A 26,914-nucleotide genomic window follows, 5' to 3' on the forward strand; every position below is an offset into this window, starting at 1 on the left:
GTTAGACTGTCTTTAAAGAAAGTGAACCCTCGCAAGGCAGAAGGTCCCAACGGAGTACGTGGTAAGGCTCTGAAAACCTGTGCCAACCAACTAGTGGGAGTATTCAAAGATATTTTCAACCTCTCACTGCTACGGGCAGAAGTTCCCACTTGCTTCAAAAAGGCAACAATTATACCAGTGCCTAAGAATAATGTGGGCTGCCTTAATGGCTATTGCCTGGTAGCACTCACATCGACAGTGATGAAATGCTTGGAGAGGTTGAGAGGTCTAGACTGAACTCCTACCTCAACAAGGACTTGGACTCATTTCAATTTGCCTATCGCCACAATAGGTCAATGGCTGACGCAATCTCAATAGCTCTCCACACTGCTTTATACCACCTGGACAACACAAACACCTATGTCAGGATGCTGTTCATCAACTATAGCTCAGCAATTAACACCATCATTCCCACAATCCTGATTGAGAAGATGCAGAACCTGGGCCTCTGTACCTCCCTCTGCAATTGAATTCTCGACTTCCTAACCAGAAGACCACAATCTGTGCCGATTGGTGATAACATATCCTCCTTGCTGATGATCAACACTGGTGCACCTCAGGGGTGTGTGCTTAGCCCCCCGCTCGACTCTCTATATACACACACGACTGTGTGGTTAGGTATAGCTCAAATACCATCTATAAATTTGCTGATGATACAACCATTTTTGGTAGAATCTCAGGTGGTGACAAGAAGGCGTACAGAAGAGAGATATGCCAACTAGTGGAGTGGTGTCGCAGCAACAACCTGGCACTCAACATCACTAAGACAAAAGAGCTGATTGTGGACTTCAGGAAGGGCAAGACGAAGGAACACATACCAATCCTCATAGAGGGATCAGAAGTGGAGAGAGTGAGCAGTTTTAAATTCCCAGGTGTCAAGATCTCAGAGGATCTAATCTGGTCCCAACATATTGATGCAATTATAAAGAAAGCAGACAGCAGCTATACTTCATTGGGAGTTTCATGTCAACAATTATGCTCAAAAACTTGTATATTTGTACCGTGGAGAGCATTCTGATGGGCTGCATCACTGTCTGGTATGGGGGGGGCTACTGGTACAGGGCCAAACGAAGCTGCAGAGGGTTGTAAATCTCGTTAGCTCCATCTTGGTACTAGCCTAGAATGTACCCAGGACATCTTCAGGGAGCAGTGTCTCAGAATGTCAGTGTCTATTAAGGACCTTCAGCACATAGGGTATGTATTTTCTCACTGTTACCATCAGGCAGCGTACAGAAGCCTGAAGACACACACTCAGCCATTCGCGAACAGCTTCTTCCCCTCTGCCATGGAATTCTAAATGGAACACTGAATCTTGGGACTTAATTTTTTTAAATATACAGTATTTCTGTTTTTTTACTGTATTCAATATACATATACTGTAATTGATTTACTTGCTTATTTATTACTATTCTTATTTTTTGCTCTGCTAGATTATGTATTGCATCGAACTTCTGCTAAGTTAACAAATTTCAGGTCACATGCCGGTGATAATAAACCCGATTCTGATTGGATTTCTCATAAAGGCAGCAACTGGAGATTAACATCTACACGCTTCTGTGCCCAAAATAAATGCACAGTAAAACTCTTGATCTTGCACAGCTACAATTTTAGTGGTGCCTGACTGGCAGATTTTCCTGATTACTGGATATAACATCCAAACAACTTAATTCATTTTTAAAATACACAGAGATATGCATTACTGTAATAATCTTGGTGATACTAAAAAGAGCTAAGACTTTAAATCCCATATCCAACAGTGGTGTCACAGGAGTTGCCAGTCACTGTGTAACTCAATGTAGGACTCCAATTCCTGACTTTTCCCTCCGGGCTTACTCCCAAAGCTTTCCGCAAGAGTGGGTATAGCCACAAGGCAGTGGAGGTTTGAGATCAGAATTCTCCTTCTCTTAGATGAGCTGCCAACCACTGTTGACAAACTCCACCTGCCCGTCACCCTTGAAACCTTTACTAATCAAGAACCTATCAACTTTCACAGCAATTAAGTGGGTCCACAGCTGTCCATGGCAATAAATTCCATAGATTCACCACCCACTGGCAAAAGAAATTGCTCGTCATATCATACAAGTACAAGACAGCTAGCTTTGCAAACGTGTACCAGAGGCCAATTGTAATCTAACTCTATCTATCTTATCTGCACATCTTTTATTTTCTGATAGATGTTGAACAAAGGGGGGGGGGTGTCTCTCTCACTTATTTGAACTTCAGTGACCTTGCATCAATTGCATTCCTACCAAGGAGTTCCAAATTTCCATGTAATTAATGAAGTTGCCCCAAAGGATTATCCATTACAGGAATTCATGGGTGATGTGGGGAAAAGAGGAAAATTCTAAGTCCAGGAAATACACATCCTATTTTTCAGCTAACAATTCTGACTGCTTGGAAGTGCTGAATTTTAATTAATTTATCAAATTGAATACAGTGATATAATGCCAACAAGTCAGAAGTAGAATGGCGAGGTAAATTGTTAACTACATAGGCTTAGAATATAACATGCAGACAATCAGGTACCATCAAAAGTTAATAAACCCTTAATTACTGCCACAAAGATCAGGGTTATTTATTTATTTCAATGATTGACTGAGATACAGCCCTTCCGGCCCCTTGAGCTGTGCCTCCCAGAAACTCCCAATAAAACCAGAGCCTTATCGTGGGACAATTTACACTGTATAATTGATAGGAAACAGGAGCACCTGGAGGAAACCTCCTTACAGACAGCGGCAGGAATTGAACCCGGGTCGCTGGTACTGAAAAGTGTGCCAACCGCTATGCTACCATTAAGTACATAGGTTGGGAGAAGTCCAATGGATTTAAATTTGTCCAATGGATTTAAATTTGACCAATGGGAGAATATGAATTACAGGAATGTTGTAATAAATATGTACAGTACAAAAGTCCAAAAGGTTAAAACAGGACTCTATATAATGGATACTACATTGTAAGCATCTGGCCAATAAGGCAAGTTTTATAGGTTGCAGGAAAAGGGTCAATTCAATTTAAATTGAGCTCCCAATTATGGAGCATGTGTGTGAACGAGACGATCAATTTTTTGGGAAAGTGCTCATAGTTGCCCTTTTTAGGCTTTAATTAGTCAACAAGAAACAAGATTGTGCTATTGTTAACCAACAGGAAATGTGAAAGACTTCCTAAAAGGATGGGTTAAATGATGGTGTGAAAGGGGACTGGATCACCAATGTAAAGACTGATGGTACTGCTTAACAGCAAAATAAAACTTCTCACCGAATTCGGCCCTTTGCAGTATCAACACAGCAGTAAGCGCGACCCTTTTGTTTTGCGTGCTTTATCCTGCTTGTTTGAAATATTCCTTATATGCAGCAGTGAACAATAACACAGGCAGAAAGCAAATAAAAACAAGTGGATTGGTGGTGGTAGAATGACAAGTGGATTGGTGGTGGTAGAATGACAAAGGCAATCTGACCACAAAGACCTCTCTTTTTAACAACTTAAATACTTTAATAGGTCTCAACTCATGATGGTTCTAACCCAATTTTCCCCTGTAGCACTGTAACAAGTCTTCACCGGGAAATGCAGACAGACCTGTATGAATCCTGAGATGAATATTGAGGTAATAGTTTGAACGAAAAGACTTTCCGCAGTAACTGCATTCACCAGATGAGCCAGACTCTTTGCTTCTTCCTCGTTCTGAGCCATCCTCACTCCGATCTGGGGGATAAAGGTTTAAAAGTCCATCATTCCTCACAAATTATTCCAAAAAAAAGAAAATATCTTTACCTGAATTCACGAGGATTGCCGACATGCAAAAAAGATGTTTGACTGACCTAAGTTTAAAAAGTATTGGAAATATACAACAAAATGTTTCAATTCCCATATTCCCTTACTACATTAGGAAGCCATTTGCTCACAACCTGACCAAGCTCTGAGCAGTCCTGCTTATCTCTCTATACCATCATACATGTCTTTGGGACATGGGAGGAAAATCCACTCAGACACCAAGAGAACTTTAAAAACTCCACACCAACAGTCACAGAGCTTAAGACCCAACTTGGATCACTGGACTACAGGGCAGCAACATCATCTGCTGTTGAATTGTACCATCCTTAATCTTGGAGATGTAGTAGTTTTTACACAAAACATAACTGCAACTGCATAAGGTGATCAAATGCAAAGATATATACTTTCACCACCGACTTTGTTTCTACCACCTCCCGTAGCAAATATATATTGCCAGAACAAGCCAAAGCACTTGCGTTCCATAAGCGAGTTTCAGTAAAACAACAGGGGCAATGATGTGGTGCAGCAGTGAACTGCGTAGGATCATCTAGATTTGGAACCTTTGTGTACACTTCACAAATTAAGAAACCTTGCAAACGACCACTGTCCATAGATCTCTAAAATCAGACTACATCAGGGTAATACAGCTCAAAAAAAAAGCAAGTGATATGAACTATTATAATGTACCAATGTTACTAAAAGCCATCTATTTAAAGTTTAAACACATCATATATACTATAGGACAAGGTCCTGAGAAAGTTTAAACATGTTTTAGAGTGTACATTTTCACTCCGAAATGCAACTTGTTTATTTGTTTAATTTGTACATGGATCATCTCTTTTATACACTGATGATCTGAGTGCCATTTCTTCTTTTAGTCTTGCGTCCCCACGCTATAATGGATTAAGACCTATGCCAGCAAAGTTCATATTCCCAAATGGGCCAAACTGCAGCAGTGAACTGAGTAGGGTAACCCAGATCTGGAATTTATCTGCAACAGGTTGGCAGTACTGAAGTGAAATGCAAGTGTCCCGGATGAGTTGATGTACTCGCAGCACAGTAAGTCACTCTCGTCCATTCCTGATCTGCCAAACGCTCAGCATGTCCAGCCATCAGATTTACACCAGAAGTATCAATAGCAACTCGTTTCATTCGACGGGACCAATGGTGCTGTGGGAAAAGTGAAGTGCAAAAAAGCAGCAAAGCTTTTAAGAACCCACATAGTAGTCTGGTCCAGAACGTTAAGGCACAAGGGAACTGAGTTGATTTGAATGAGAATGCAGGGAACGTGATCACAGGAGACATGAGAATTGGAGTTGTAGATAGCAAAGAAGGGTGCAGTGGGACGTAGATCCGCTGAAAAGTTTAATGGGGCACTGGCAAGTGGAACTTAACTCGGGTAAGTGTGAGGTAATACACTCGAAGACAGATTCTGGAAGTACACATTAAGCAAAAGGTAGGGACCTTGGGAGTGTTGGCGTACAGAATGATTTCGGAGTGCAAATCTATAGCTCTCTGAAACTGGATCTGTGGGTGAATAGATAAGGGGGGAAAGAAAAGTACTTGCCTTTGTAACCCATGGCAAGTTTGGTGATCAACGCCTGGAATACTGTGTGCAATTCTGTCACCCCACTCTAGGAATGATGTGGCAGCAAGAGAGAGAGTGCAGAAGAGATTCACCAGAATCCTGCCTGGAAATAAAGGTTGAAATTACAAGGAAATCAGATAGTCCAAGTTTATTTTCATTGGCATGTAAGCAGCTGATGGGTGCATTTATAGAGGTCTATAAAATTAGGAGGAGTATGGATGGGGAAGACAGAGTCTTCATTTCACAGAGGAATCTAGAACTAGGAGACTAAGTTTGTGTGGAGAGATTTAAAGGAGATCTGTGCTGCAAGATTTTCTACTCAGTGTTGTGAATATCTGCAACGATCTGCCAGAGGGAGTTTTTTTTTAAAAAGGCATTTGAGCAAGTAGTTATATTGAGAAGTCAGAGATACAGGACTAATGGGATTAGCATAGACAGCCAGCACAAGGTGGGTCATATTAGACTATCTGTACTACGCTGTTATTTTATACTGTATTTTTAAATAAAAGTTATGATTTAGATGTGATTTAACTACTTTTTTTAAAAAAAACCTCTGAATAAAGACAGTCTAAATCTGTCAGATATCCTAACTTTATCAAGAGAAGCTGTGCCCCCAGCCTTATTTCCTACACAAAGGTTTTCTGAAGACCAGTCGCTGATGTGCCATTTACAGCCTAGATGCTGTTGAGGCCACACTATATCCCAATGCCCCGCTCTCGATTGTTAATCAGAGGATGGTTCAGTTTTGGGGATACCATATTAGCTTGGGCAGCAATGTGATGATATGTCAAATCTAAAACTGTTCAGCTCAGTGGGAAAAGAATTGTAACCATGGGCATTAGATTCATTGTCCCACAGTGAAAGTAAAACAAACAAGTGGAGGGGCTGTAGCTACAATAAAGAAAGCTAACAAAGTTGCCATTGCATTAAGTTTTTGGACTATTGGAATTACATTCGACTGTAAATTACAGGGATCCTAGACTGTTCATAGTTAGCCTAAGGCTCTGAGCAATTAAACAGAGGGATACAAACAAAAAAATTTATAAATAATACATTATAACCATATCAAAGTTGCAGTTGCAATCTGTGGCCACTAGACAGATCTGTACACAGTCCTGAAATATTTTCTTAACACTGTCACCCCAGCATTATCAAAACTACTAGTTTAATTCTTTAAGCCACTGTTGTGTTGCCACTGGAGTGCTGATCATGACATTTGATGCATCACAGAAACCACTTTTATGCTTTTAGCAATAAATTGAATCAAATGTTTACTTTGAAAATCCCCTGAAGCTCTAACATGGCTAAATGCCAAGTATGGAAATATAAAAACCATAAAACTAGCATTGTAGAGCTATTTCACAGGTATTGTCGATGAAAACACATTCTCTCTCAGTCCCAAAACATCCAGCATAGTAATAATGCTGTTTTATATCGAGGTACTTCTGATTGAGGCAGGGGCACATAAATGCATTGTCTATTCATTAATGATTGCAAGTCAAGGAGAAAAAATAATAGACATATTAAATTCTGCAAATGACAAACTGGAAGACTCCTTAAAAACATGCTGAATGGAAAGAAATATCAGGACAGGTCAGCTATATTGGTTTCCAATCTTCCCTGTGACAAATACCATTGAAATTTTTTAATCAGTTGAAAGCTATTTTATTAATAGAAGTATTGTAATGACCCATGCAATTCTGGATATATCTATCAGCAGTTTGACAAACGGAAAATAATTCTGCTGTAATAAAATGGTTGAGCACTAGATGGTGCCATAATCTCAAAAATTTACAACAATTTCTAAACTTAAGAGTTATTAGATTGAATGTTGGAAGAAAAATAAAAAGGCATTCAAATTTTAGATTTTATCATGGTAGATTGACCAACCCCAAGAACCATTTCAGGCAAGAACATGCACACATTTAAACCTTTTAAATTTAAAGTTGATCTAATGCAATTAAGATAAAATATGAACTGAAAGGAACACATCAACAGGACTGCCAGTGCAGGGGAAAAAGTGAAACTAGTTTTAAATCCCCAAAATATTTATTTAGCTAGTTATGATTTTCAGTGGAGAGAATGAACACAGTAGGGACTGCACCACTACACCTATCTGTTCAATCAGGTTTCTGCACCCAAAAACAAGTTTCTTAAAGGTTGCCAACAGCCTTTGCCTCCCTAACCATGGTGTTATCTAACCTGGCTCTCATCTCCCTCACAACAATGGCCTGCAATCTCTTCTCCCAAGCTTGCTTTCTTACCACTGGTGTCCATTGACAGCCTGTCCTTCAAAATGAAAATATCCACAAGCGGGCAGCCCCCTTACCAAACCATTGTCTCAATCAGTTCCCTAGTGACCAACTTTTTCTCTGTTGTAATTGCACAAAACCCTAATCCTCGAGTTTGGACGACAGGGGATTTGAGCATTGCAATGACAAAACCCCAGTCATCTTTGTTCAGTTTCAAATTTCCATTCTTGTGACATCATTAAAATCGAATATTCCATTTGTCCACTGTGACACTGGCCCTGATCTGTCTCAGTTCACTGGCTGCTAAAACCCTCATTCTTCCCTTTCATTACATTCCGACAATTTCTATTATATAGACTTGGCCTGTCTTTACCTCAAAGTCATTCTCTCCCCTCCCTCAAAGTCCCCCCCCCCCAAATACCTTTGCTACACAGATACATCTGTGCCAGGGTTGCAACTTGCTCTAAATGTCATTCAGGCATCAGTAGTGATACATTGTGGCTTCGTTTTAAGAAAACTGAAATCTGATAAATTCCTATACTGGGATTTCAATTTCTGGCATGGACATTCTCCACTTCCACTGTAATCACCTCCATCCCTGCGAACACTCAAGATCAGAGTGTCTCAGTTTCTGTTCTCTTGCCTAACTGCTCAATCACTGGCAGCCATGTTTGCCAAGTCCTGAAATCTCTTCCAAAGCCTCCTACAAAGCATACCTCAAAATCCCTTCTCCAAATTGCTCATCTGTTGCCAAACCCCTCATTCTTCGTGATCTGTCAATATTGCTTTACTGACTATAATGCAGCAGACTGAGCATTAGCTAATAATCTGAACTACTCGGGCAATTTAATTGCTATGTTAAATGTACTATATAAATGGAAACTATGTAGACCTTGTAGGCATACCATTAGATGAACCATCATTAATAGCAGCTATAATCATCAACTCTGCCTTCAGCAGGCCCCGACATAAAAAGGTTGAGCAATGAGTTGGTCAATAATATTAGTAATAAAATTCAAGCCAATTCTAAACAGTTCATTCAATCCAAGCAGTGGGCCATCAAGAGTAATGTTAACAAGATACAGGTAATTATTCAAACTACAGTCATGTAGCACAATGCATCATTGTTTTGTTTAAAGCTGACGTATTGTTTGGCATTCTGTGCCATGGAAGCTATTTTTAAAAAAAGGCATATTGGAGATGATTACATTACACTCATCTGATACTGCCACATGAACGCAATTAGATTTTCTGAAGTTCTAAAATGAGGAACAATTTTACATTATGAACAATTTATACAGTAGTCATTCAGAAAAGGTAGCTCAACTTGACAATTTCTATCCCAAAACAAAATTTCCCTTCACTAGCAAAGAGATGAAAGCAAGGAGGTAAAGATATTTGCATTGCTTTCAGACTCATTTATTCAGTCCCTTTCTTCCAATAAGCACCAGGTAGGAAACTCCGTAATACAGACCTTGTGTGCATATTTGTGGAGCCAAAAGTGAAAAAATTACACATCTTACTCACTTGGTTGACTTGTTAATCTGTAACATGTTCAAGGCAATTGAGAGAACTGCCTATGTGCTTTCATGTAATTCTTATATTTCAAAAGATATCAAAATAACACTGTACTATTGAGTTTAAATGGGGATATGCCATTAATAGAAGCAGTAATGATGATACTTCCGTGTGCAGTTCGAGCATTTGCAATTGATCTGCAAAAATGTTCTGCAATAGATAATTTTGTCTTCTCTTCCCTTATTGTCTTTGACAATTTGGTTTATTATTAAGGAAGCTTAATATACTTTTTTAAAAACAATTAAAATCTGTAATGGACGATGATTTATTTTATTCATTCAGTGGGGCTTGAATTTTAATGAAGTTTAGCTGAACATTAAAAACCATAACATGTCCTAAAAATGCTTACAAGAAACTGCTCTAAAACAGGTGCTAGTAGAATGGGGCTCAAGTGTAACAACCACTTAAATAAAACATGTGTAGCCCAAAAACTGATCCTTTCATATACAAAATAATACAGTAAGCAAGTTCCATGTGTTGTCTCCTTTAATTCATGCAATGATCCAAGAGAATTAGATGGGACATTTCCGTTAAGAAACCATCACCTAGAAATTTAATCACAAAATTATTTATATTTTAAAATTTTTGGCATTAACTCCATTAACAATTTTTTTTTCCATGTAAACACTATTTCAATAGTATGTTTGCTGAATCTAGAACTTGTTTGGGTATTTCGCATCACATGTTCAGAAAGTGATCTCAGGCAGCAGTGATTTGAAAATCTGAACTCTCTTTCTACAGTTGTCTGACCTGTTGAGCACTTCCAGAATTTTGTTTTATTTCAAATTTCCAGCATGTGCAGGTATTCTTGATTTTCACTTTCCAGCATAACCTGCTCCACTCTGCATCAAATATTTGGTGCATCTGATAAGCAAAGAATATTTTTGTACAACTAATATCTTGTTTTCCTCTATCCACTCTACACCCCGAGAGCCCTCTCCAAGACGAAGGCTTTGCTCAACACCAAGGGCCTAATCACCCACTTCAACTTTCCATGCGCACCTATTAATCACAGGCCGCATTGACTCATCGACACCCACTCAATGTATCATGAAATCCTCAACTCAATGAGCCCATGACCTGCCCATTGCCCCACTCCCCCAGACCCTGATCATAGTCTGAAAGTTGCAGCAAGGGAAGGAAAGCCTGGGGCAGTTTTAGTTGAGCGAGGCCTTTGAAGTGAGACAGCCTGAGACATCTTTGCTTACTATAGATGAGATAGGCTGGGTTTACTTGTGGCAGTGTGTACTCCAACCAGACAAGTTGGAGTACACACTGTAGTGAGATTTTTCCAGAAAGGTCTTCCTAAGGCACTGAGGCATTGCACAATGCAGTGGGAGGGTTTCTGAGAAAGATGAGGTAAGAGTAATGGACAGCTGTGAAACATGCGCAACAACTAATGCTCTGTTGTCTTTACTAACGTCAAGAAAGCTCAAGGTTTCGATTGACACCTCTACTATGAATGGCGATTGATCTTGCGAGGAAGGAATTCAAACAATCTACAATGATCAAAATTCATAACTGACAAGTTAGTTCTGTATAAAAAAAACAGCAGCTTTCTGTTCAAACCAGAACAGTGTGGGAGAACGTCCTCGATGTTCTCCTCATGCAATAGTAAAACAAAAAGAATGCCCAAGTGCTGCGAGTGCTTGTGTTCTGGGCCCAGTTATTTTATTATTGATGACAACAGTTACTTTGGCAACATCACGTTTACTCTCCACCCAAGACACAGAACCTCCAAGTGACCTTCCATGCCCTGATTAGAAGTTACTGTAGAAGTGACTTATTCCCATAAAAGGACACTGATTCAATATTCTCAACTTCACCAACTGACCTACTCCAATCTTTACCTTCATCCCTCTTATCCATACACAATACACACCTGTCCCTATCCCGTGAGTTCACTGCCTTGTTTATTTTACTTTTTAATGCTCTACATTCAAGCTACATTAATGGTTCTCCAGTAGCACTGAACGTACCATTACCTTGCTATTTTGCAATCTCCAAAGTTGATCTAGAACTTCTAGTCCCATTCCTTATCCTGACGCTTATGGGAAAGGGTCAGGCAATTTTTAAGTTTTTAAAGCATTTGACAAAAGCAATACCAAAACAAAATCTTAGAGGGACTGCGGCAAATGTTTACATTGACTGTGTCCATGACCAAGTGACTTAAAAGTTTTTAAAAATTGTTTACAACAGAAGATAAACAAGAAACCAATGTCCAATGGGCTTATAACCACATACCTGATGAAAGGCCTTCACCTAGCACTCCATCTTCCGAACCCTCTTCAGAGCCCTCCTCGGGCTTATCGGTCCCTGGACTGCGATCTTCTGTTGCTGCGATAGAGTCTATGGGCTGACTGCCAGGTTCACTGCCATCAGCTGAAGTTGGTGGCGCCTCCACACTTTTCCTGCCTTTCCTGTGCACTCTGGAGTGCAGCACCAATTGATGATATGTTCTAAAAATCTTTCCACACACCGCGCAGTTGGTTGGTTTATGCTTGTTCTGAGTTAATTTTGGATCAACATCCACTTCTCCCGTTGGAGGAGACCCATTCTGACCGACACTGTTGTGTTTGATCTTGGACTTTTCCAGGTTCTCAAAGGTCGTACCATGATTGCTTTTATCTATGGCCCACTGCTCACTGGATTCCTCTTTGTCAGAGGACTCCTCCTCATTTTCCGAGTTTGCTATGTGCCCTGGATCTTTGACATTCTCTCGGCCTACTGCCACTTTCCCCTTGGTGGCCAGCTGCCAAGCCTGATAGGTATTGAAAGCGTCAAGCTCAGGAATCCATTTTCCCAGTTTCACAGATTTGTTGCAACTTTGTGACGAGAAAGGGCTTAGGTTCAGCATCTGTAGGAATCCTTCCTGTGACACTACAAGTTCCTGTTTTAAGGAGTAATCATCCATTTGATCAGTTAAATCTTTGTTGTGAACTTTGCTATGTTCCTTTAAGCTGTCTTTGTTAGGGAAAAGAAACCCACATACCATACACATTTTATAGGGAGAAACAAAATTTCCCAATATTTGTTCCTGCATAGCAACGTTATTGATCGTCGCAGGACCTTCCAAGTCCTGCTGAGATTTCCCCCTGGCTTTACTCGAATGGGTCCGCATGTGGTTCTTCAGAAACCAAGGCTCTTTAAAACGCCGGCCACATACATTACAGCCATAGGTGAATGAATCCTTGTGTTTCCTCATGTGAGTTTCCAGATTCAAAACACTCTCACAGGACAGTCCACAAACTTTACAACTCAGCTCACTGTCATCATTTTCATCATTTGCCTCTTGCTCTGGCGAGCTTATAGCAATGGGCCCCTCTTCAACAGGGCTCAAGCCTTCCTCAACTTGGAGGACTGTTGGCTCGCAGAGTGTGGGCTTGTGCTGAATTAGCACGTGGTGCTGGAGGTCTTCTAAGTGTTGAAAGCCTTTATTACAGAACATACATGGTGGGCACTCATCAGCTTGGATTACCTTTCCTTCCAAGCTCTCAAGGGACAGAGTAACACCATTTACTGGTTTAACATTAATCTCAGTCACATCTGGGTCATTGGGAGTGATACCATCAGACATTGTATTTGTGATATCGAAACTTATAGGCGACAAATTGGTCTTACTCCTTCCAGTTTTTTTCCCCTGTTGTAAATGGTCTAGTTTGTGCTTTCGAAGGTGAATTTTCAAATGGGCTTTCTGAGAAGCTTTACGGTCACAGAAGGGATGTTCAAATGGCTTTTTAGTTGTATGCATGCTCATATGCTGTGCCAAAACATTACTAAAAGGGAAGTATTGATCACAAATTGAGCAGTGGTGTTCAAATGAATTTTTTGCATCTGAAAAATCAAGCGTTGAGCTCACGTCATCTTTAACGCCAGATGTTTTCATTATCGTGCTCTCAGTCGGCTTCACCACAAATTCATGCGGTTGGTCAGTAAACCAAGGCATAAACTCTTCTTCAGATGGTCTTTCCTGGTCGTCTTGATATTGTACTCTCATCACATTGAGGCAATACAAAGCCTTAGAGCTTTGATTTAAGCTCACGCACTTATACTTTTCCCTGTTTCCTTGCAGACGTTTCAATTGCTGAAAGCAGAACACAGAACATTCAGAAACAGCGTCAAAATTATCACTCATTACATTGCACAGACACCTGCTTAACAATCATGCTTTATTGCTTTAGAAAAGGGGGGAAATAAAACTTTAGAACTACTTTTTCTAATCATATCAAAACAATTGTACTTTTCATATACACAGAAATGCTTTCTACTGCAATATAAAAAATGTCAGGAACACAGCATAGATAATAAAATCTGAATAAAGTTCTTTTTAAAATGGAGGCCAGCTCATCACAGAATTTGGTCAACATTCATTTCTGTGACAGACTTGATAATCTGTCTCCATTTTTACAGATTGAACAGCGAGCTCAAATGTATCTTTCAACTGAAGTGATAACGCAGCAATAAACTCCAAATGCAAATCAAAACCAACTTCCCCTCCCACTGCATCTATATGGTTTCCAATGCAGAAACCTGTCAAAAGTTGTATTGCACCAGAGACATTATTGTAGTAGTATAGTAATTTAGCAAAAAAACTAACAAAAAGACATGAACTGGTCCTCCTTCCCTTTCTCCCATGATCCATTCTCCTCTCCCATCAGATTCCTTCTCCAGCCCTTGACCTTTCCACTTCTTACTTCACTCCCCCTCCTGCACTCAGCTGGACTCACCCATCACCTTCTAACTTATCAGACTAAGAAGCTAGGAGTAGGGGAAGGAGGACATCTCCTTTCCTTTCCAGTCCTGATAAAGTTTGAAATGTTGACTACAAGCAGTCCCCGGGTTACGTACGAGTTCCATTCCTGAGTCCGTCTTTAAGTCGGATTTGTACGAAAGTCGGAACAATTACATCTGATATTATTTAGCGTCAGTTCGTCAAACGTTTGTCTTTGTATATAGTATATATTTTACCTTTCTATGTATATAAAACACTTAGGAAACGTATGTATTCCAATAATCAAACCACTGTGTTGCTTAGTAATAATTGTAGCTTTCATCTGGTCAGGGCGTTTCACATGCTCCATTATTCTCATTTTATCCGTTATCCTTTAAAATTGTTCCAATCGTTGACCAACTATAGCCTAACGCTTTTCCAATGACCAATGGTGTTTCACCTCTTTCCAAATGTTTTATTATTTCCACTTTATTTTCAATCGCGATCGCTTCCCGCCAGTGGAACAGAAACACTGCGGGCAGCGGGTCCCGAGCTCCGCCGGCTCCCGAGGTCTGCTGGGTCCTAAGGATCACCGCACCGAGACAGGCTAAATGGAACAATAGGGGGCTGTGCTGGGTTTGGGTATTTGATCCTCCACAATATTCCATGTGGGTATTAAAACTGGAGGTGGCAGTGTTATTTTTACGAGGTCGAGTTGCGAGCTCGACATCAACCCAGCACGGATGGTACAGGAGTCACTGGATCAACATCAAACTGGCACAGGAGCAGTCTGTCACTGGATCGAACTCGCTGATCTCACTGTGCCACCAGCCGACCGGAATAGGGGTGGGGGCCAGGGTCAGGGTGAATCTTACTAAGAAAAACTAAAAAACTAAAACTAAAAAAACAAAGTTAAACAGTGTCAATGGCAATGACTTAAAATGGTGGACGGCGTTCTCCTTCCTCGGTTCGTAAGTACGAGTTGTCCGTAAGTCGGACATTTGTAACTCAGGGACTACCTGCATTTCCACAGATGCTGCTGCCTGGCCTGCTGAGTTTATCCAGTATTGTGTACGTGTGTAACTGATAGACATTTACAAAACTTGCCATAAAAATCCTTTTCTCATTCCAGGACAAATATTATCAAAACATTTTCATCAACTTCCAAACACATTGCCAGGAACTAAAAATTAGCTGTTTTGAGACATTTACGTTTCACTTTGCAGACCAGGCAACATCTATTGAGAGAAAAAGTCAATGACCCTTCGTTAAGGCCTTAAGCCACAGGAGCAGAATTGGGCCATTCTGCCCATCAAGTCAGCTCCATCTGCTCATGGTGAATTTATTTTCTCTCTCAGCCCCATTTTCCTGTCTTCTTCCCATAACTTTTGACGCCCCTACTAATTAAGTATCGACCTCTGTAAATATACTCAATGACTTGGCCTCCACAACAGTTTGTGACAATGAAACCCACAGATTCACTGACCTCTGGATAAAGAAATTCCTCAACTCTATTCTAAATGGATATCCTTCTATTCTGAGAATATGACTTCTGGCCCGAGACACTCCCACTATTGGAAACATCCCTGCATATCCACTCTAACTAGGCCTTTCAATATTCACGAGATTTCAATGAGATCCTCCCCTTCATTCTGCTAAACTGCGAAGAGTACAGGCCCAGAGACAAACACTCCTCATACATTAAACCTCTCATTCCGGGAATCATTCCGGCAAACTTCCTTTAGACCCTCTTCAATGCCAGCATGTCCTTTTATAGACATGGAGCCCAAAATGATTTTAAAACTGATAGAAATTTGACAAGCAACAGTACACCTTAGGAACAGCACTTTATCTTTTGATTAGCAATTTACAGCATTCTGAATTCAAATTCAGTTAGCCTTTTCCCGTATCCACCCAACAGGTCCACTCAGCTATTCTTAAGTCCTCTGCCCAACATCAGCGTTAGTTTAACATTCCAGCCTTCTTCTCAGTCACTTCTTTTTTACTTCATTCTCCAAGTCACCTCACCACTACCACCTCTCCCCACCAACCACCAATTGCCTGCTCACACTCGTGGTCCTGAAAAGAAGTCACAGGAAGTGATGTGACATCACACCTCCAGAACTTGCAGGAAAAGTGTTACTATGTAGAGTGTGATTGACAGAACTTGGTATTCTGAATACAAAAAAGAATGGGGTCGAGGTGTTTTGAAGTGGAAAATAATTTTTGTAAAATAACATTGAATATTGGAGTAGATGAATTGGCAGTCATGGGAAGACAGGCAAATGAATGCAAACAGCAATGTGAAAACTATTCATATAGAATCCTTCTTCAGAGCCAGAGGAATCACAGAGACGTACATTTTCAACCACCTCATCCATGCCAACTGTAATGCAGATCTACAGTAATTGCACTGTTACATTAGACCTGCATCTCTCTACGCCCCTCCATCCAAATCCCTATCCAAAAACAGTTTAAACTTTGTAACTGTATCTGCACCAAAAAGCCAGAGGTGCTATAGGGGCCAATGACCATAAACAAGCTGATGGTTTAAGTTACCAACAAGGACACCATCCACATTCATCATTAAACCTGCTGATATCTGATAAAGGCAAATACAAGGTCTGTTTGCAGCAGTGAGACGTAAGAAATAAAAATGAAGACCAATGCTATATCCAGAGTTTACAATGAAATATGTCAGGCAAAGCTATTATAGAGGCCAGAGGGAGCAGTGCATGTGGGTGAGAGGAAGGCCAAGTGAGCAAGGGTGAAAGTAAAGCTATCAGATTTTATATGGCTACTTTGTAAAAATAAAACAATGCCCAGCATTTGCAGTTTCCAAATACTGCCACTTGGTGACACTGTATGACAAAGCACTTCATCAAGGGGGGGAAACCAAAGCTTTCTTCAACTTAGCAACTTCCAGTGTTTATTTCAGTTTAAAATGAGTTTCAGCAAAATGGACAATTTCATAGCCTTGTTTAAGAGAAAAATACACCACTATCAGCACGGACACCAGCCACACCCCCCTCACCCCGCCAACAATCAAAGACAAATGCAAAGGACTGGATCAGTGTAAATATCCCAGAGAAAAAAAAGGTGATTATGAACTAGATAAGTTTGTGCTGTACCCAGGATACTGTCTGGTTGGAACAGGCTCCAAGTGTACAATTGCTTAGACAACATTCCCAGTACCCTCTGATGGTGTTAATGCCTTTTGAACTATTCTTAAGTGTTACTGATAATATAAAATGTTTAAACATTCCAACAATGGTTTTTTTTTAAAAGGTACAAAACTGGGGTGCAACTAAAGATACTAAAAAAAAGTCTAACCCTGCAAAGTAAGAAGCAGAGTAAGTTCACCACCACCCAATGGAAATTGAGGTTGTTATACAAGTGCTAGTGCTCCACTGCTGGGGTGAGATGGAGAATCCAACAGTAAGAGGAGATCAAGAGCAGTGGGATCTAACCTCCAAGTCATTTCAGGCTTCTTGACTGGGCCAAGCACGTACACACGTCCAAGAGGTCTAAACAACACACAGCTGGCACACCTCAAGAGTATGGCTGTTGTCAGTCAGTTCGATTCAGACCACTGAATCTGGAAAGCAGAAGTGTTAACGTATTTGACACAGAAAAATAGTCTGATTTAAATATTATTTATATATACACACACGCATATACATATATACACACACACACACACACAACTGTTCAATGTGCTATATATTAACAAGACAGTTATTTTAATTTGTAATGAAAAGCCAATTAATGTGTTGAAAATCAACTTATTTGTGGAGAGATAAATATTTCAGATTATACAGGTAAACTGTACTCAACATTATCATAAACGCAAGAAATTCTGCAGAAGTCCTGATGAAGGGTCTCGACCCGAAACAATGACTGCTTACTCCCTCACCCCCCCCCCCCCCCCCAATAGACGAAGCCTGTCCTGCAGAGATCCTCCAGCATTTTCTGTGCGTTCCTTGGATTTCCAGCTTCTGGAGATTTTCTGACTTGGAATTCTGCAGTTGCTGGAAATCTAGAGGAACATACTCAAAATACTGTAGGAACTCAGGTCGGACAGCAGCAATGGAAATGAATTAACAGTTGAATGCTTCAGGAAAGGAAGGGGAAGATGCCAGGGATGGTTGGTGAGTGTGTGAGGAGTGTGTGAGTGTGTGCAGAAGGGAAATGTGCATATTATTACTCAGTGATTGAGAATGAAACAAAGCAACTCCAACTACTTCCTTGCACAACTTGCAATTTGTATTACCTCAGAACCAAACTACCATGGATCCTTTAACAGCAGAGTAATTCATCACAGTAACTTTTGCAACTGTGGACTTGCTCAACCTTAACCTTTGATGGCCTTGCCTCCAGTAAAACTTTAATCTCCCACACAGCATGCAACCCACACCTTCACCATTCAATCAAGATTAAAGGCTATCTGTATACTTGGTGGCTAGCTAGTTCAGCCACATTTAAAATCCAACTTGGCATGATTTCTGCAATGACCCAGAAACAACTGCAAGATCACACTGCAGAGAGCTCGTCTGAGTACAGATTGGCAGCAAATAATTGTGGCACTGGCACGAATCAATTTTTGGCATTTTGAATGGTTGATAATGGCACATATTGAAAACCCCATTCTTGCCCTACTGGAAACTCCAAGTTTCAAAGTAAGTTTACTATCAAAGTACATACATGTCACTGCATATAACCAACCCTTAGGGATTTCTTTTTTTGTGGGCCATCACAATAAGTGCAAGAAACACAATAAAATGAATGAAAGACCAATCCCAACAGGGCAGACAACCACCAATGGGAGAAAAACACTAAAGAAAGAAGTAGTAATATTAATAATAAGCAATTAATACAGAACATGAGATGAAGCATCCTTGAGAATCCAGCTTAGTGGGAACAGCTCAGTGTCAGATGAGTGAAGCTAAGCAATCACCAATATGCTTACTGCTAGAACCACTGTATGAGATGCCATAGCATCTGTCATGCAGCTGGCCTGACACAAGGACTCAAGTCAGAATGCCATTTCTGGTTTGCAGGTCAGCATTAAACCCTGGTGTCCCATGGACCTTAGTGAACAAACCCCTCCTCCTTGGTCTCAACACACCCTTCTGTAAGTGGATTTTGGACTTCCTAACAAACAGACCTCAGTCAGGATGCACAACCACTACTCCCTCCCCATCATCTTCAACACAGATGCATCTCCCCCCCCCACCCCCCAAGGCCGAGTGCTGAGCCCGTGTCTGTACACTCCGCTGCACGTGACAAGGCCAGACACCTCAGCAATAACATCAAGATCACTGGTAACACGACAATGGCAGGTTTTATCAACAACGATGAGACAGCTTACAGAGAGCAGGTAGAAGAGCTTGAGGCTAGTGTCAAGCAAATAATGTCTTCCTCAATGTCAGCAAGACAAAGGAGATGGTTTTTGACTTCAGGAGAACTGAACACACACACACACACACACACACACTCTCATGATGTCAAAACTCATCCCACATTGTCAAGAGAACTCCCCAACACCTCTTCTATCTGAGGAAGCTGGACTTTACACATCCATCGCCGCGTCTTTCTGCAGGTGCACTAACAACTTGCATCGCTGCATGGCACAGGAACTTCACTACAGTGGACAGGAAAGCTCTTCAACGGTTAGTCAAAATTGCCTAATGCATCACTGGCACCAGGCCGACCCACCATAGAGAAAAGTGTCAGTGACATCACGAAAGATCCCAGACTGGCCCTGTTCATGGACTGTTTGTCCCACTCCAAATGAGGAAAAAAAGCTACACAGCATCCACCTCAGGACCCAGAGACTTTCCTCAAGCAGTGAGTTTGATCAAAACCACCAACTCCACCATTGCTTTAATATGCCCCATCAATCACCTTACGTACAACCTAGCTTCACTTTATGGACATACAATCAATGCATTTACGTCATGTGTTTCTATTGCTACTGTGTTTTTTTTGGGCTGCATCCAACCTGAGTAGCAATTATTTTTTTCCTCATTTACAGAATATAACAAACTATCTTGAATTTGAATTTGTCAGCACAAGTACTAGTAAGCCAATGGCTCTCTGGAAATCGTTGTCATTTAAAGTTGGATCAACATTATCAAGAGCTACAAATTGCTTAAATGTAGAATATACTTTGTGTTGTTTGGCACGTGGTGGTCAGGAATTTTGCAATCGAGTTAACCACTTCAAATATTCATAGGTAGCTAGACCTGGTGGTTGTCCTGGTATAATGTCATAATGTTGTTACTATAAGAAAATGATGCACAACACAAATACCAGTTTGAAACCATTTATGAATGTTTTTATAACTAATGGAAACTGCCAGTCAACATCCAGAGAATATTCTCAGAATTCCCATCCTTCATAGGCTGTATTAAAGCTGCAGAAAAATTAAGCTGAATAGTCTCTCTAGATGCCAAGCTTCCACTCAGAAAATACGTGCTTAAGGTCTTTTCCCAATAATTTTAACCCTCAATAGCAACTGAAATACTCCGTAATCATTGGGTCCCCGATTCAAAACATTGTTTCTCTTGCAAATAACTTCACTCAGGCAAAGAACCCACACAAATATCCCACTACAATAACATTCACACTTTCAAAAGTCCTTCAAAAAATATTATTACTGGTTTCCAAAAACAGAAATTTCCTATCAATGTTCTTGCAACAATCAAGGTTCCACAGAATCTCATCGTTTATGTGTTGCAAAATGAAGCTTTGAGTGAAAATGACAAAATACCAAAATAGTTTTGGTGGCAAAATAAATCAGACATTAGTTTTAAACCAGTGTACTGTTCTACAGTGGCAACAAACATGACTGCTGAGAGGGAAAAAAGAGACACATTACAGTAGTATTTCTTGATTTATTTGTGCTGGTACTGTTGGAACCTAACTGCACACAAAGTTCTTTGTACAGCAGGTAGTCCTTATGGATGTGCCAAGTTTATACACAGTCCATTATTATTTTCTTGTAACATTTTGGTGCTGTATTTAAAAATAGTTTCTTTATAAGTCGCTGTTCTTGCTCCAGAGTACATTTTGCATCTGGTAAAACATATCCACCCTTTCCCAACATAGGTTTAAATGTACGGTGATGGCAAAATTTTGTACAGAAGGTCTACTTCAGCACTAAATCAGAAATGAGTAATAATTTCTAAAGACAAGAAAATACTGTCATTTTAGTTTCCATGAAATAATATCCTTTTCCAAGAGATGTTTCAAAGAGTACATGTTAGATTTGCTAAGTACTCTTCTGGCATTTTATTTCTCAATCTGCATACTAATAGATATTTGCATTTTGGTGTTTAATTTGACCAAATATGCAACTGGACTAAATCACTAAAAGATGCTGTAAATCCAGAGCAACACATACAAATTGCTGGAGGAACTCAGCAGACCAGGCAGCATCTACAGAAGAAGAGTCAACAGTCAACGTTTCGGGCCAGGCCCTTCTTTCTGAAAAATGCTGAGCTTCTCTAGCACTTTGTGTGTTGCAAAAGATCAATACTCTGAGAGCCCTGCAAAAAATGAAATAAAAACCATTCCCTTATTTATTTATTCCCCTCCCCCCTTTTTTCCTCTCTTTGTCCCTCTCACAATCACTCTCCCTCTGGTGCTCCCCTCCCCCTTTCTTTCTCCGTAGGCCTCCCATCCCATGACCCTTTCCCTTCTCTAGCTGTGTATCCCTTTTGCCAATCAACTTTCCAGCTCTCAGCTTCACCCCCTCCCCCTCCGGTCTTCTCCTATCATTTCAGATTTCCCCCTCCCCCTCCTACATTCAAATCTCTTACTATCTTTTCTTTAAGTGAGTCCTGACGAAGGGTCTCGGCCAGAAACATCAACTTTGCTTCTTCCTATAGATGCTGCCTGGCCTGCTGCATTCCACCAGCATTTTGTTTGTGTTGTTTGAATTTCCAACATCTGCAGATTTCCTTGTGTTTGCGCTCTAAAACCTATAGTCAGCTTTAGTGTTTCAGCACACTGTTGATGCCCAGGCATTTTCATAACCTCTACCTGGATACATGCAACATTCCACGTTATCCAGCTAGACACTGAGATGATAAAGCCATTCATATTAGGATCTTGTAAAGTATCAGGCTTGTAACAAGCAAACCAGCATTAAACCTGAATGCACTAGATTTCTCATGTTAGTAGCAACTCCCTGGCAAACTGACAACATACGTCAGACCACTGGGAAAACCTAGTGTGTTTTCTGTGCCAACCAGGATAAACAAGACTGGCGCAAGCCTACACACAAGTTGTCAACCATTGTAAAATATTCCATATATTTAACAAAATGGTAGTGGCAATAATCTCTAAATTTAATGTAGCTGAACAACCAATTATCAATACTGAAAAAGCATTGTGCAGTTCTGCATGTAATTTAAAAACAACTTTTCTGTGATGCATATTAAAATATACCTCTTTAGCAGTAGATCAGCTACTCTTGTAAATCCAAAGTGGAAACCAAAAAAAAAGTTTCTACAAATGTTTCTACAGATGGAAAATCTGCAAGAAAGTTTGCCTTCAGGATCAACTGTTATCTATGTAATGACTAAAACAGATTTAAGATGTTCCCAAAGACCAGAAAAGCAGGCTACAAAATGATATGGGTTAAAGGTGGATATTTAAAATTAGGATTACACACCAGCCATGAATGACAGAAGAGGCTCAAGAATTAACAGCTTCCTCCTGGCTCCTAATATTGCTTTCACAGATTTAACATTAGAGGAAGTAACAATGACCACACTTCCTGTGGCAACCTCAGAATCAATGTGCACAGTGATTATTGATAGGAAGTACTGTATTGTGTTTTAACTGTTGCTGTATCACTAGCAGAAATATAAAGCCAAAGTTGATATTCTGCATTCCATTATAAGTGGTATGTTTAGCCTGACTACTTAATAAGTCAGAATGAAAGTCTATAGTGCAGAATTGTCTAATTAATTGGCCACTGGGCAAACTACATTCTTAGATTATTTTCCAGATCAGGCGCCATTTTTCATCATAAAATATGGTGCCAGAACCAAACCCAAGTAAAAAGTGGAAAAACCACAAAGTCTTATGATGAGTGATAATAGATGAAGTATAGTTATTTCCCATCATATATTTTGTTTTGTAACAATCAGCTGCATTTTGCCATCAAGTTTATGCCAGTTCTCAAAGCATTTCCATTCCCATGTTATAATTAAACACAAGCTCAATGACTCCATCCCAAATCTCCTACACTAGAAGTAATTTAGTAGCTAACTGATCTACCAACAGTGGTCAGTTAGTGGCACTATAGTGATGTCGCTATATACAGTGCTCTTCAATATGACAAATGGTACATTCAAACTGCCAGTTCTGCTATTCAACATTAAAATTGTTAGCTTGAGGAAATTGTAGATTTGTGAAGGAGGAAATTGTAGTAAACCCTTTCAACTCCACACTTCAAAATTACAACTTTTAAAAAGCCAAATGCAAATTAGAAACATTTAAAAAGGATTAAAGACAAAATTTTTAAAACAGCATTGTTATGTACTTCAAATTATACATGATTATAAACAAAGGATTTAAGAAAGAAAAATATTACAAAGACTACACAAGGCACCATCACCATAACTGAAAATGTATGAAGAAACCAAATAATTGATAGTCTAATAACGTTTCAGGAAATTGCACGGATATGCAAACATGAACTTTCAGAGATAATCACTGAAAACTAAAAGAGCTAATGTTATTTATTCTGCATTCAGTATAATATTTCCACACTTGGCAGTGAATGCCCTTCCATTCTTTCATTTAATTAGCTCAAGATATTATTCATTATCTGACCGTAGTGAAATGTCAAGAGAATGAAAACAGCTTTGCCACTGACCATATCAGATGTGCAACTATTGCAGACAATTCTAACTCCAAGATGTTAATTGACAACGTCTACAACAGACATTTTCAATTCCAGTTTACAACTATAACTAGCTAGACAGTCTAAATAAAGTGCTAATCATTTTATCTAAATCAAGTCAGATTTCCATGATCGAGAAGATTAGCATTCTACACCATTACATGTGGCAACATGATAGTGTCAGAAAAGCTGCAAACGTGCAAGGCTCAGAACACAAGCTCTGAATTGTTGAAAATACAAGGACTTTTCAATATGCAGAGAGAAGCTCAACAGCTAAACTTCATTTCCTCTTCATCTCATTGCAAGACTACAATAGCATATTGAACTTTATTAAAAGCGCACTTCTCACATGTGTTTTTTTGCCTGTACACTCTCTCATAAGTCGAGTGAAATTTGGATTTTGTTCCTCTTTCCATTGCAACACAATTCAGAGTCCGTTTATAATATTCAGGAATCTGGCTGCAGTTCAGGTAATTTACAGTAACTTCTGGAGAATTTTACCCACAGATTGTTGGACATTTTTCACCAACTTCCCCACCTCCTATATTTAAAATGTGATATTCTGCCCTTCCCCCATGTTTAAATATGGAATAGCAATATAGAAATCTTTCAGAACAAGCTTTCTTCCTAAAATAATCTACCTAAAAGTATCACCCACCATTTCTATCTGCACAATTTAACAGACCCTTGCAACACTAATGCCAGTGGCAAATACTTATATATTAAATTGGCATGGCACAGGAGTAACATGTAAAACAGCTTATCCTCATCCAACATTCCCACATATTCATGATATCTGGGGGGAAAAAGTGGTTAAACCTGTATTTTCAGGTGCAGTATGCCTTAATGACGTAGTAGAGATGTTGAATTAATAATATATTTGGTGTTTCATTAAACACATTCCATGCTATGAGATTTTAGGGAAAAAAACAAATTGCTTTTTACTGAGTTATAGCGCGGAATTGGCCCTTCCAGTGGCACCACCCAGCAACTTCGATTTAACCCTAGCCTAATCATGAGACAACTTACATTGACCAATTAACATGACATCTTTGGTCTGTGTGAGGAAACCAGAGCACCCAGAGGAAACCCAACGCGGTCAAGGGGAGAACATACAAGCTCCTTACAGACAGCATCAGGAATTGAACCATGGGTTGCTGGTACTGTAAACACAACACTACCATGCCATCCCTTTGGTTGCTTCCAGAGATCGTGTACAATCTCACCCAGATTTAAGTGCTTCACTTAAAAATGTACATTCTCTTTAGCTATGGGGCTCAAGCTCAGAACAACTCCCCCTCTCCACACTAGCTCCCTTGGAAAAAAATTTATTTTGATCTATAAATACTGTCAAATGATTTCTGATGGGTTCAGAGCAATTCCAAATTAATATTCTAATACTTTTGTTTAGAATATTCTGTTATTGAAACTGTAATTAAATACTACTATGCACAGCCCAACAGCATTTTTAATAGGTCATCCACCTCTACAAGACATTTTCCAGTAAATAACTTCAACTTTCAAGAGTCCTTCCTGTGATTCAATGCAAATGTAGAAACAGCAAGATGAAAACTAATTCAATGGAATTGAGCCTGCTGCAAATAGAGAACATTGGCACATAAAGACAAAAACCTTTTTAAAACCAAATTTAAAATGACATGCAAGTGTATTGAAGAGTTGCCTCTACAAGTCAAGATTGGTTCCTTTGAACTTGTCTTACACAAAAACATTAATTAGATGGCTGAAGTCATAAACCAGTCAAGCTTGCTCTGCCATTCAGTAAGATTTTGGTTGATGTGCATCTCAACTCTTCTTTTCCACCCAATCCCCATATCTTTTGGCTTACTTAATGTCTAAATGTCTGTCTATTCCAGCACCAAGTGAGCATCCACAACCTTTTGGGCTAGAAAATTCTTAAGACTTACAACTCCATGCAAGAAAATATTTCTGCTCATTTCAATAGTCCTACCTCCACACCCTGATAGGAATTAATCGTTATGTTTGTTAGTCATAAATTTCCAATCTATAGAAACTGCATCTGCTCTGTCAATTCTTCTCTGGACCTTCCATTTCATGAGATCACTGCTCATTCTTCTGTCCTATCAAACATTGACCAAATGTGTACCAATTCTTATAGGAAAACCTATTCGCCCCAGTAGCTCACCAAGATTCTTCTACACTCCAACATAAGCTTTTTATTGTTTTTCAATTTTCATCTTCCTATTTCACATTTCATCTGACGTTACTTTGCTGACTCACTCAATCCAAATGCAAACTGCACAATTTCACAACTTGCTCTCCCTCCCAGCTTCACAGCAGCTAAATTGGATGCATAACAATGTTTTTTTTAAATTATTGAAAACCTATAAATTGCAGTGCATCCTGTACTGGTGTTCATGGCACCCAAAAAAGGCATTTTATTTTCAGTTTTGTCCTGCACCATCAGCTCTCAACATCATGAACTCCCAACATCAACCTTTGGTAATGGTACCTCATCAACTACATTCTGTAAAATTCAGACAGTACCACCTTCCACTGGCTTCCCCAAATAGTAACTAAATCCTTACAATTTGCAAACATTTTTTCTAGTACAGATAATTCATCTAAAATAATGCATTTATGTGTTCTAAGAGTAGGTATTTAATAATGGAGTAGCAGATTTTCTCCCAGAAACAAACATACTATAGACCTCTATACTGTCTCTCCTTTCTTGAACAGCAGTAATAGACTGGCAAGTTTCATTTGCCTTAAGCCACTGAAGAACACGGGAATTTTTTTAAAAATCATCAGTACGGTAACCACAAACATATAATGCTAGAGTAAAAGCGCAGAAACAAATATCACTGTGATGATTGTACGCTCTAGTATCAATTGTTTGGTGACAATAAAGTATTTGTATGTGTACTGTTTAGGGTTAGGTATAAGAATTCAGTGAAAATAAAATAGAATTTATAATTACAATCCCAAAGCTCTATGTGATGCATCGCAGCAGCCGTGAAACTAGAGAAATTAAATCCAAAGATTACTGGGATGTTAATTTGTTTGTTGTTGGTCAT

At 39.6% G+C, this 26,914-nt stretch overlaps 1 protein-coding gene across 4 annotated transcripts in view; it reads right to left on the minus strand.

Annotated features, from left to right (window-relative positions):
• The window catches only part of znf217 (zinc finger protein 217), a 61,230-nt gene that overhangs the window by 13,467 nt on the left and 20,849 nt on the right, over positions 1–26,914 (minus strand). For 3 of the 4 annotated variants that reach the window (XM_073061631.1, XM_073061633.1, XM_073061632.1), the window contains exons 2-3: positions 11,470–13,309; positions 3,613–3,738 (exon numbers count right to left, since the gene is read on the minus strand). In XM_073061631.1, coding sequence (XP_072917732.1) covers positions 3,613–3,738; positions 11,470–13,309 — 1,966 coding nt within the window. Of the gene's footprint in view, positions 1–3,612; positions 3,739–11,469; positions 13,310–17,406; positions 17,535–26,914 lie in introns of those variants that run through there. The other variant, XM_073061634.1, reaches the window with a different exon arrangement.

This window comes from Hemitrygon akajei, chromosome 11, assembly GCF_048418815.1.
Source record: "Hemitrygon akajei chromosome 11, sHemAka1.3, whole genome shotgun sequence".
Classification (NCBI taxonomy): Eukaryota; Metazoa; Chordata; class Chondrichthyes; order Myliobatiformes; family Dasyatidae; genus Hemitrygon; species Hemitrygon akajei.